Source organism: Dipodomys spectabilis, unplaced genomic scaffold (assembly GCF_019054845.1).
Source record: "Dipodomys spectabilis isolate Male_0828 unplaced genomic scaffold, ASM1905484v1 ptg000043l, whole genome shotgun sequence".
NCBI lineage: Eukaryota > Metazoa > Chordata > Mammalia > Rodentia > Heteromyidae > Dipodomys > Dipodomys spectabilis.
Window position 1 is genome coordinate 32,023,238 of NW_024870720.1, and position 12,719 is coordinate 32,035,956.

The 12,719-nt window shown below is 39.8% G+C and overlaps 1 protein-coding gene across 1 annotated transcript in view; it reads left to right on the forward strand.

Moving 5' to 3' along the window:
* Fras1 (Fraser extracellular matrix complex subunit 1) overlaps positions 1–12,719 on the forward strand; it is a 448,626-nt gene that overhangs the window by 210,881 nt on the left and 225,026 nt on the right. The window contains exons 15-17 of the mRNA XM_042678144.1: positions 4,360–4,503; positions 9,836–9,976; positions 11,090–11,230. Of these exons, the coding sequence (XP_042534078.1) occupies positions 4,360–4,503; positions 9,836–9,976; positions 11,090–11,230 (426 nt within the window). The remainder of the gene's footprint in view (positions 1–4,359; positions 4,504–9,835; positions 9,977–11,089; positions 11,231–12,719) is intronic.

The following is a 12,719-nucleotide window of genomic DNA, read 5'->3' on the forward strand; positions in this document are numbered from 1 at the left end:
CTTCTCTTTCTAAATTAACAAGTACAGACAAAGTTTCTTATTTGTAGAGTCAGGTTTTGATATAGAGCTGACAAGAGAAAAGTAATCTGTTCTTTTTCATTTTTGAAATGAATTGCTTGACAAGTCAACACATGCCTTGTGCTCAAGAAGAGTCCAAAGCCTTACCAAATAAATTGTCTACCACAAGAAGATAAGAAGACAGCTTTCCCTCGTTCAACCTTTTAAAAATTTATTGCCACAGTTTTTACAATACACAGTTCAAATGCTGAGTGATCTGAAATGTATCACTAAGAGACATTATGGTGAATTGTCAGAGAGTGACCTTTTTATTTCTCATAAAACCCAAATGGAATAAAAGCCACGTGTAAAATAAGCCTTCAAGAAGAGATAATCTGCAGTAGCATATGTTCTGTGTAGAAATTAGAAATCTGTTGCTGAACACGGTGGGAGTATGCTATGCTCAGGAATGACAGCTTAGTATAATCTGTTGAAACCAAATTCCTTTTGCCCTGGTGTCTGGCTATGAAACATTGCCTTTTGTCCAGTATGTAACAAAGAAAAGGGCAAGTGGGGCACCAGCTGAGTGTATAAATATCATCTCATGCAGTCTGGACTAAAGCATTTTTAAAGTAAGTTCTTTTTTTCCCCTTTGTTTCTTAGGCATCCTGGGGTTTGAATTCAAGGTCTCACACTTGCAAAACAAGCATTCTGTCACATCACCAAGTCTTTTTTGCACTTTTACTTTTGAAATAAGCTCTTAATGTTCCGCCTCGGCATGTACCTGGACCATGATCCTCCTATTTTTTCACTTTGTACAATAGCTGAGCTCACTGGTACATGCTATCATGCCTATCTTCTTTCACTGAGGTGAAGTCTTACAGACTTTTCTCCCTGGGCTGGCTTCAAACTTTTATCTTCCTGATCTTACCTCCAATGTAAATAGGATTACAGGTGTGAACCACTGGTACCTAGTTTAAAGTAACTTTTATAGGCACACATTCTGTGACCTAATGGTTAGTTTCCATGTAGAAGGGAAATGATAGGGTGAATTTCCCATGGCCAATAAAAATTTGCTGTTCATTTTTTTGTACTTTTTTATTGTAAAAATGCTGTACAGAGAGGTTACAAGTACAGGAGCAAGGTAATGAGTACATTTCCTATTGAACATTGTTACCTCCTCCTTTGTTTTCCCCTACCATCCTTCCCTCCCACCTCCACAACTACCCTCCCCCGCCCCCACGAAGTTGTAAAGTTCATTTTCAACATAGTGTTTTGTACATCTCATTGTTACAATGGGTCAACCTGGAGGGGAAGGGTAAAAAACAAAATGCTGTTCATTTTTTGAGCATTGATTACTCACTAGTATCAATGTGGATAGTTCGGACTAAAGACAAGTAAAGCATTGTCCCCATTGGAGAAGGAATGAAGGGATGGACCTATAATGGAGTAGTTACTAAAATGGAATAAACACCATATGAGAGGCATGCACAAAATGCTGTGAGATCATGGAGAAAGGAGTAACTGGTTATGCTTATACAGCTCAGCAAACTGTCATAGAGGTAGGGAAAACTTAGAGGCCACTGAAGTGTAGGCAGGATTGTGAAGGTGAAGGACAGAAGCAGAAGTATTTTGTTGCCTGGTTCAAATCCTGTGTGGGGCAATCAGGGCCAATGACCAGCACCTGGCATGCATAGGGAACTCTGTTCCATAGAATCCATATACACAGGTGATGTAGCAGGAGATGGGAGACAGCTAGAAAGTTACAGAGAGAGCAATTTGTGATGGTTCTGAATGCCATCCTTACATTTGGAGCTGGAGACTGTCCTATTCATCTTTTGATCCTTGATATGATTCCCAATGCCAAGTTTGATATTAACCCCATTTCACAAGTAGCATGGCACAGATTCAGGTAAGTTAGAAGTTTTCTGTGTCAGATTGTTAGCATGCTACAACATGGGATGACCCAGTGTCTGCGTAGCTTTCTAGCCAGTCACTGAAGAGTACTAGCCTTTCTTGTTTTTCACTGCACCCCTTGGACAGATGACTTCATCCTCTAAAGACGTTTTGAGTTAATCACTCTGTTTTCTCCCCACTGCCAGAATGAACTGTCAAAAAATGTGAAAGTGATTTATTCCAGTGTCCTACTTAAAATATTTCCGTGGATTGAGGTCCACTTGGCTACTTGACCTTGGGGGATCTAGTCTCTGGGGTCTTTTTAGCCTGATATTGCATTCATCATTTTCTTAGGCACTTACTCCCTAGTATGATTTATATAGTGTTCTAGTGTGATCAGGTGATGGGAAGAGGTGTCATGTGATCCTGTATCAGATCTCAGGTAACATGACTTAACTTACCTGTGCCTAGGTAGGAAAGCCCTACAGGCTATATGCACTGGCATATAATAGCTGCTTCTGTTGAAGTTTTATAGATTCACCTGAAATATCCTCTTAGAAGTGTGATTGGGTCTGGTTGATGAAGTAGGGACTTTTGATCAACTCATAGTTGAATATCAGGGACAGATATTTCAAGTGACAGCTATAGGGAAGAATCGAGGGTAGTTGAATTAATGAGTGAAGTATTTCACATGTGTTAAGAATAGAATGTGTTGCTGATAATAACCCTTGCCTCCACATCTTTAGTTACAATGTAATGCTAGAAGCTCATTCTAAAGATGAACTATTATAAAATGTAGAAGGGACTAAGTATAAATGAAATTACTTAAGAGATATTTGTAAAATACAGGATAATGTGTTTATGTAGAGTTAACAAATAATCTCTACTAATGAATATGAAATAATAATAAGAAAACCTTCCTCTTTTTCTCCTTTTCATCCCCTAATTCAGGCTGTCATCATTGCTCACCTAGACCATTCAGTAGACTTCACAATGGTCTGACATGTGTATCTTTAAACCCCTTTCAATGGCAGTAAGAGAGAGTTTTGAAGTCATGTGTCAATCTTGTTTAAACCCATTACTTCACACTGAAAGTAGGATAAAAATCCTAATTCCACTCTATAATTTCCAAGGTCAAATTGGATCAGGTTGTTGCCCATGCTTTTAACCGTGAATAGTGTCACTGTGCTCCCCAGGACCCCAACAGCTTCAGCCACAAGGGCAGCCTACTGATTGCTGGACACAAGTACTCTCTCCCCTTTCAAGAATGTTCCCTGTGCTGGTCTCTGATGCTCCCCATGGCTGGCTGCTTTTCATGTTTTAGCTCTATCTAAAGTGGGCTCTACCACCTGCACTGCTTTTAACGTTATCACAGTCTTCTTGGCACTTAACACAATGCATAATTACCTTTAGATTTGCTGGGGAAAAGCATTGTCTGAAATTAAGACATTTTTGTGCAATTTAGTACTGAGAGAAGGGGATTGTATCTCAAGGTTTGCAATGTAGGTGTTTTTTTTTCTTCCTTCTTTCTGTTTCCAAAGAAATACTTAATTAAATTGCTAAGGTATGATTACCAAATCACTTGCAAGGAGGAAGTGCATTCATTCCCTCACCAATTTTGATCAGAATCAATGCTTCTGTGAAATAGGTTGTGCTCCATTGTGAAGCAAACTTTACAATTTAGAATGTATTAAATACAAGCTGAGTTAGCTAGACACACAGCTAGCCAAATCTGAAAATGTTTAACTCTTTTAAGATAGGCCTCTCTTTGCAGAAGTGCTAAGGTGAAGACTTGAGTATGAATAATAATTTAAAAAATCCAATTGCTGGACGAGAAGACAATTTTCGAGTCTTAAGAGAATACCTCTGGTCTAGGAGCAACCTCTAATTAGAAACTGGAAGTATGAGAGAAAAGCAGGCCTTTTGAGTCCTTGGAATATACATGTAGAACACATGCTTATAGGAGAGCAGAGTGGGACAAGAGTTCTGTGGGGAAAACAGAAGGAAAAGGGTTGTAGATAATGGAAGAGCATGAAAGAGTAGTGCCAAGTCTTGAACAATATAAACAAAGACTATAGTAAAATGCACTAGTCTTCAGCTAATGGTGGTGTTGTAATGGTGGTTTTGTAATATCAATGTGATATTACAAAAATCGAGGATGGACCTCATCTATCAGATGGGGGCCATCTGATTTCTTAGACATTCCATCTTTGCCTAGAAATGTGTGATTTCCTTTCCTATGACCCTCATTCCTTCAAAACCATGTATTCCTTATTCGGCATCTCTTAACAAAAGTGTACTGATGTACTAACAGACCATCAGGTTTTGTTTCTCAGTAGGGGTTGCTTACCTATGCAGGAAACAAAGATCTAGCCAACACCCTCCTTATCAAAAACGTTTGAAAAGCAAATGATGGGCAGTCCTGACTAATGTAGGTTGAGCTCTGATGGTGCCATTTGCTTGCAGTCTGTCATGAGTCCTGTGCAGGCTGCTGGGGTCCCACGGAAAAGCACTGCCTGGCCTGCAGAGATCCCCTGCAGGTTCTGAGAGAAGGCAGCTGTGAGAGCACCTGTGGTGACGGCTTCTACAACAGGCAGGGAACTTGTGTCGGTAAGTGCATGGTTGGGATGCCAAAGCATCTTTTCATATTTTTCAATTTCATTCAATGTCATCATTCTTTGTATTCAGTCATAACAATAACCAGGTTTCCTTTAGGACGTGACTATGTGTTGGCTGCTGACATTCACTTTAGTCACTGAACTTACATTAGGAACACTTTTGGCCAAGGTGTATTCATTCTAGCCTTATCCAACAGATGAAGACAAGGCCCTGTGTGTTCAAAACCAGCTGTGTGGAGAATGAAGAGCTCTCATTTAGGCCTGGATTTCCTCAAATTCCAAATCCCATCCACACCAGACTGTGTTCCTAAGATATGCAGGACAGAGACTCGTAAAGCAGGGCAGGGCAGACCGACCTTTGGTTCTGGTACCAATGACCCCAAGCTGAAGCAGGTACTCTCCATTCTAGCTTTCACATCCATGCCATAACAATAAAAGTTAATGCAACATAGTTCTTCCTTGTGGCAGGCATGGTAACCACTATGGGGGAAACATGGCTTCAAGCAAGTTACATAATCCTTCTATGTGTCAATGTCCCACTTATAAAGTGGGAATTATAACAACTCCATGGCACATAAAATAATGACCCCAAAGATGTTCATCCCATATCACACAGAATAATGACCACAAGGATGCCTTGTTTTTATCCCCATAACCTGCAAATATGTTATTTTAGATGGCCAATAGTACTTTACAGGAATGAATTAGTTCATTTTTCTGAGGTGGGAATATAATCCTGGAGCTTCCAGAGAGGATGCAGCTCAGTGACACTTGATTTTAGACTTCCTATCTCTAGATCTGTAAGAGAATTAATTGATGTCATTTTAAGCTACAGGGTTCATGGCACTTTGTTACAGCACCACTAGGAAACTAATACACACCCAAGTCTGCAGGCTATTAAGAGGACTGATATACGCAAAGCACTTAGAACATTTTTGGTGTTTAATCTTCACAACAACTCCTCAAGATATAGTTACTACCATCCTTATTTTCCAGATGTGGGAAGTGAGAGGGTAAAAAATTTGTCTCAGGTCACAGAGCTAATAAAGACCAGAGAGGGTTTAAGCTTAGATCTTCTGGTATTAAATGTAACTATCCCTGAGTCATTCTACCACATCAGAAGATGTGATTCTGCCTTATGTACCTTTGCCTTTTTTTCCTCTCTTTTCCTTCTTACTCTCCTTTTCTCTTTCTTTTCTTCCTTGTCTTCCTTTTGGTCTTTAGCTGAATTGACTACCCCTGTAGACATTTCTAGGCAACCAGGTAGTGTCCTCTTGACCATAAATCAAAGTCTGTAATGGTTATACCTATCTTAAAGGCCATGATGACTTTCCTTCATCACTAATTCCAGAAAATCAATAAGAATGTGCAGCCTTGAAAAGTTTCTTGAGTTATGGTTCTCATTTTCACCGATATAGCCAGTAGCTTAAAGGAGATGATTGGTGGGATTTGATGAATCCACTTAACTCAGGGAAAAGAGCTAGCCTGTGACAACTGCTTAAAGTGATGCAGAGATGTGTCAGTTCTACTAGTGTAAAAAAATTTCGCCTAGTGTGAATGAGTCATACATGGCTTGTGTAGATTTGGGAGAGAATAAGGAAAGGTCAGGCTGCCATTAGCCTGAGAATGTCCATCCTTTCTGTTGGTATTGCTTTCCTGCACAATTACGCCAGATGCAGTCTCCATAGGTCAATGGATGTCAAGTCTGTACTAGGCCAGAGGCCTAAAAGTCTTTCTACTTTATGTCCCCAAGGAGGCTGGTTATTGCCACTGACAGAGGAATGGTGACTCTGACCTGTTGCTTACTTGCCCTTATCTGGATTAAGAGGAAACTTCTTTTGGCAAAGTAGTGTACTTAAAAGGAGAGAGGTAATGTCAGCCTGGACCATGATGGGTGGGAATTGCTGATGGTGAGGCTCTGCGGTTAAATGAAGCAAGCCAGAGCTCCTTGCAGAGTGAAAAATTGAAAAACAAAGACTCAATGAGCAAATGGCTCAGAGGAAGAGAGAGTACATCTGAAATGTGACCTGTCTGCATATTAAAATATCAGAAGGAAAACTTCCAGACTGGAGGAAGCGCCATAGAACTAAAGCCATCATACATCAACAGGTGGTTACTACACTCTTGCCATGTATTTTGCTCCCAGTGGCATTGACCATTGTACCTTCTAGAAAAGAAAACGGGAGCTTACACCTTTCATAATACTGTCCAATTTCTCTAATCAAATGACTTTAGAAATATTCCTATAAATGTTTTCTAAAACAACAGTGATTGGTATGTTACTTACGATGTCAGCTGCTGATAATCTAATTCAGATTAGTGCTATTCAAGGGAAAGATCGGCTCATGTTGGTTTAATAATTTATAACCAACAAGTCCTTATCTGGAGAAACCTCAAAGTTAAATGCTGAGATGAATCCAGTCAAGCAAATAGTGACATTCCCTCCCCTAACAAGAACTTACAGTAACCGCTTTCCTGGGTAGAACATGTTTTGGATTTTAAAAACCTTAAGTATAAAGGGTGAGGTAATTCAAGGGGAAAAACCTCCTTTCTTCAAGGGCTTGTGCTGTTATGAAGGGCTTTTCTGACACTAGCTAACGTAACAAATGCATTTAGAGGTTTCCTGTTAGCTGCTTTTGTTCTATCTTTGTCTCTCTCTCCATTCTTCTCTTGTTTTTCTCATCTTCCCTCTCGACTTGATCTATATTTCCTTCCCTTTTTCTGCCACTCTCTTCCCCTTTTCTTTATTCCATTTTTAAAAATTACATTTAAGTAGTTATTTAAAATATTTCAATTCAAATGTCAGTTTATAAATACAACACATCTTGATCACCTTTCCTTTGTTCATGTGCTTGCTTGCTTTTCTTTTACCTTCCTTTCTCTTCCTCATCCAGACAGAGTAAATCACAGCAATTCTCTATTCCTGAAATGCTGAATCTCATTAGTGTTAGCATATGTAGTTGGCTTTTAGGAAGTTAGCCAGTGCAGTTGAGCTAGAGCCAGTCACACACTGGCCTGTAACTGCCCTCTCCCCGACCTCCTCTTTCCAATGTTACCTGTGGAGACCCTCTGCTCTGTCCAAGGCTAGTCTACCCACCTGTATTTTGAATGTACATCCCCTTTTTACTTATGGATTTCTTTTGTTTGGCAGTACTGGGGTTTTAATTCAAGGCCTCATATTTGCTAGGCCGGTGTTCTAGCAAGTAAGCCATGCTCCTAGTTCTTTTTTTTTCTGCCTTGTCTGGCCTGGCCTCAAATGGTGACTTTCCAACTGTCAGACTTTCAGGATCCAGAAGTATGACCCACTCAATACCTAAGTATTCTCTTAATAACCACTCAAAAATTTTCTTTAAAAATATTTTTCAGGGACAGTACTTACCTGGAATTTAAAAAAAGTATTAGTGACAAAATGACCTCTTTTTCTTTTCATTATTTCTGCCCATGTCTCCTTCCTTCCATTCCCAGCCAGAATCCATTAAAAGAACAGTGAAAGTCACCAACTTCTCTTTTTCTGTGTCCAGTGAGACTGCTGAAATATGTGACACAGCTCACTCAGAAACCAATCTGTAAGTGTAGTGGATAAGTGTAGTGGAGACTTCAACATTATTCATCCTCTCTGAAATTAATGACACCCTTCTTGAAACTCCTTCCTTCCCTTGCCTCTCAGCCATTGTGCTCATATTTTGTCTTCTACCATTAGATCATTTCTTCTTGATCACTTTGACTAACCTTTTGTTTTCTTTTCTCCTCTTGTTTTTTTATTAGATGTATTATTGTTCCCTGAATCTTGTCCTTAATCTATTCCTATCCTATACGCTTTCACTAAATGAGTCAGCTAATTTCTTGTCTCTACAACCATTAATATGTGATAATCCTTAGATCTGTTTCCTGAACTCCAGAACTATTCATCAGTTAACTTATTGGCCCATACCTACCCCAAACTGTGCTTATCAGAATCTCCAGGCTACTCTCCTTCTTTCATTCTGTGAGTTGTCCACGAGAGGCTCCTGGAAGCCATTAGAAAGCTTTTCTGTTCCCCACACTTCAAGCACATCATCTCTTCAATATCCTTGATTCAACTCCTAATCATCCCGTTCCCCGAGCATGGCTATGATCTTCCAGCTGGGCCCTCAGATCTTCTTTCTCACCCCTGCAAATGGCTCTCCAGGAAGAAGTCAAAGTGATCATCCATATCACAAATACAGCTATATTTCTAGTGGGATTTAAACTACAGAGCCTTCCAAAGGATGAGAATCTAGATAGCGTTCAGTTGGTTTGAATTTCAGGTAAATTTCAAGATAGAATACCTTCCATATGATGAGAACCTAGAAATCAGATAATTGCTATGGGTTTTCCATATCTAGCTCTTTCCATTACCCTAACTCAGGGGAACAACTGTTTTCCTTATAATCCAGCTTCTTTCTAGTTTCTGTGCCTTGGTTTACATTGGTGTTTCACCTTGGAGAACATTCCAATCAACCTGGCCTAGTCTGGCTTGTTTGAAACACTGAGCAAGTTGCTCTTTCTCTAAGTTCTTGCTTGATTTTTTGCCTTTTACTCTAAACACACGCACGCACACACATGCGCGCGCGCACACACACACACACACACACTATGTAAATATATAGATATATGTTATATTTCAAATGTATTTATTAGTATGCTTGTACTGACTGGTCTGGATGACAAGTTTGACGTTTCTAATATATACTTCTTTTCTTTCTATTGGGTTAATAAGCTACTTAACTTGGAAATGAAGTAATTTGATTTTTGTGTTTCTACCACTTAGCAGAATACCTCATATAGACCTTAATAAGATTTCAGGAGGGAGGGTAAACCAATAAGTAGATGGAATATTACATTGAATTAAATGGTTTTTACTAAAATTATAAGTGGTATAATTGTCTTAGTCAAACACTGAATTTCTGAATTTTTTCTTTAAGTGGATAAAATAAAAGTATAATTGGAACATACTTTAACTAAAATCCATTATTTATTAGAAATTTAAATTTAAGTGAATAGCTAGTACTTTTATTTGATAAATCTGACAGCGTCGCCTGTAAGGCTATTTAATCTTAAATCTAACATTAAATTGGACACACTAGTGGGTGTGCCTGAGTGTTCATTATTCTTAGCTCAATTAATAATATCTCAATTCTTTCTGTATAAACAGAAAGCACAGAGTCCTTTGAGGAATCAAAACTCTGGGACAGACCGAGACAGACATTGCTTTATTGGTTCCAGCTGTGAGCGTTGTGAAGCGTTGTATTCACAAATACGGTGCTCACTGTTGTCTTTCTCTTTTGGGTTTTCCTCCCCTTCAGCTTGTGACCAGTCTTGTAAGAGCTGTGGCCCCAATAGCTCCAGATGCCTCACCTGTACCGAGAATACAATGTTGCATGATGGGAAATGCATTTCTGAATGTCCTAGAGGGTACTATGGTGGTATCACTGGCAGATGCAAAGGTAAGGGATGTGGCATCATCATCATCATCAAAACTCAGTGAATGGATGGGATAAGGACAGATGGAAAATGCTGAAAGGGGTGACATTGATCAAGATGAAATCCATCTTTACAACTATTTAAGGGCAATAGACGAATACAGAAATTAAAAGCATGTTGGATGCTACTTGTGCTATATGATTCTCACTTGGGAATTTGTGTGTAGCGTTTTTCATGACAGAACCTATGTGTATTTGCTTTGGGAGTTGGTGTTAGAGGAATGGAAGTTACAGTGGGAGTTACATGAGTGGCTTCTCAGTCGCTCAAGTGATTAAATGAAGGATTTACAGTCATCAGTAATCATTGGAAATCATTTGGTCCATTGGAAATGTCAAGAACACATTACCATACAGCCCACGTGTGCTTGTAAACCATCACTAAACTTGTAAACTTCACATCTGTGAAGACAAAACCACCTTGGCTGCTCCTTCTCTGAAACATACACAACAGAGCTCATCATTCTCTCTAGGGGCTATTAGTGTAAGATATATGGACCCATCTCTCCTTACCAACCATCTTTGTCTGTCAACATCTTTTCTCACTCCAAATTCCTATTCCAAACTCCCTATTCCTCCCGGTTCTCATTCTATATCTCCTTTGTTCCACAGCATCTGACCACTAACCTCTAGAGCCTTCTCCCTTTATCTGACTACTGTCCTGAGACTTGTGAAAGACTCAGCCCAAGCCCTCCTTCCACTGCTTGTCCCTTAGATTGAGATCCCAGTGTGCACAATGCAGGGGATATTCATCCCTGACATTGGCTTGTGGCATAGTCAGATTCCTTTCTACAACTATATAATTCTTAGAACCCTAGAATGTCAGGGACAGAAGTATCCTAAGTTATGATTCATCCAGTTGCTCACTATTTTTTGCAAAGGTGCCCTGGTAGTAAAACGTGGATAAGAAGTAGGTGAGAGGTGATAAGGGCAATGATGGTAGCATAACTGCCTCATGACTTGTCTCTTCTTTGACTACAGTACTGCCTTGGGAGCTTTCCAGTGCAGGAGGAGCCAGGCAGGAAGTAGGCTCTGTGGTTACTTCTTCCCATCGTGTTTTCCCTCTCACTCTCTTCTCAGTTTGTCACGGCTCATGTGCCAGCTGCTCTGGACCTGCAGTCTCCCACTGTACAGCCTGCACCCATCCCCAGGTTCTGCACGAAGGGTACTGTCTGCCCAGCTGTGGAGAAGGTTTCTATCCTCTCCATGGAGTCTGCAAAGGTAAAGTTGCTGTCATTGTCATTCTTGAGGGACTGTCCCATCATAAGGACAAAGATGGACATGTTGACAATGATATTGCTTCTTTCTCAGTGCAGTTTGTCTTCTAGTGTATTGATCTTTTATGCCTATGTACACGTGACAATTGGCCCTGTATGCGTGAATCTGTGTTTGCATCTTTGGGTTCTACATCCAGATCAAAAATATTTCTAAAACTCCAGGTGCCAATGGCTCAGACATGTAATCTTAGCTACTCAGAACACTGATGTCAAGAGGATCCCAGTTTGAGGACAGCCTGAGCAAAAAATAGTTAACAAGACCTCATCTTATTAGAAGCTGAGTATGGTAGCACAGGCCAATTATCCCAGTGTAGAAGGAAATAGAAATGGGAGGATTATGTCTAGGCTGGTAGTGGGTAAGAGAAGTGGAGAGGGGAGAAGCAAGATCTTAGAAATAACCAGAGCAAAAATAGAAAGGAGGCATGACTCAAGAAGAAGAGTTCCTTCTTGGCAAGCACAAAGTCAGGAGTTCAAATCTCAGTACCAGGGGATGGCAGAGGGGGAGAATGTAAAATACTGCAGAAATTTCCAAAAAAGAGCAAAACCTGAATAGACTACATGCTAAGTACTATGCTGCATCCAGCCATATGAAGTGTTAACCTGGGTGTTGCACTAGATAAGATGTTCTAAAGGTGATTTAAATATGTGGGTTGTATGCAGATTTTATGCATCTTATAGAAGAGACCTGATTTATCTACAATAAGTCCTCCAAATGCCCAGGGATGACTGTACATACTTTTTTTTGCATTAGTTTTTTTTGAATGAATAATCTGAAAACTAAATCATCTTGCATGAAAACTTGCAAAGACACTCAAAGGTTCAGGGTTTTTTCTGGCCATCTGTATGGGGAATATTATTTCTTTTCCTGAGATTAAAACAGGACTCTTATTTTCAACCTTCTCTACTTCCCAACCACTGTTAATGTTTTCCTAGACTTCAGTTTGATTTTCCCTGAAGAACTTCTTTTTGTTAATGATGCTGAAAGCAAACTGGAAGTTACTAGTATTATGTCTGGGCTGAGTAAAGTGGAAAATCTTAAATTGTTATTTGCCAAAGTCTGTGCACCTTGGGAAGGGGATGGGGACCGTAGTATTTGAGTCTTTTCAAAGTAGAACATCAGGGGCAAACACTTTAATACTTTAATTAAGTGAAATTAAGTGCAACTTCTTTGTACATAGGACAAAGTCTTTGAGTGTAGTTACAAGAAAATTGTTTAAAATATTAGAGCTTCAATGAAGTTTCTTTTCTTTACTTCCCTCCTTCCTTCTTTCCTTCTCCTCCTTCTCTGCTTCCCTTCTTTCTTTCCCTTTCTTTCTCCCTCCCTTCCTCGCTCCTTTCCTTTCTTCCTTCCTTCCTCCCCCCCTCTCTCTATGATACTGAGGGTTGAACTAAGGGCTTTGTGCTTATCAAAAAGTGTTCTACCACTTGAGCCA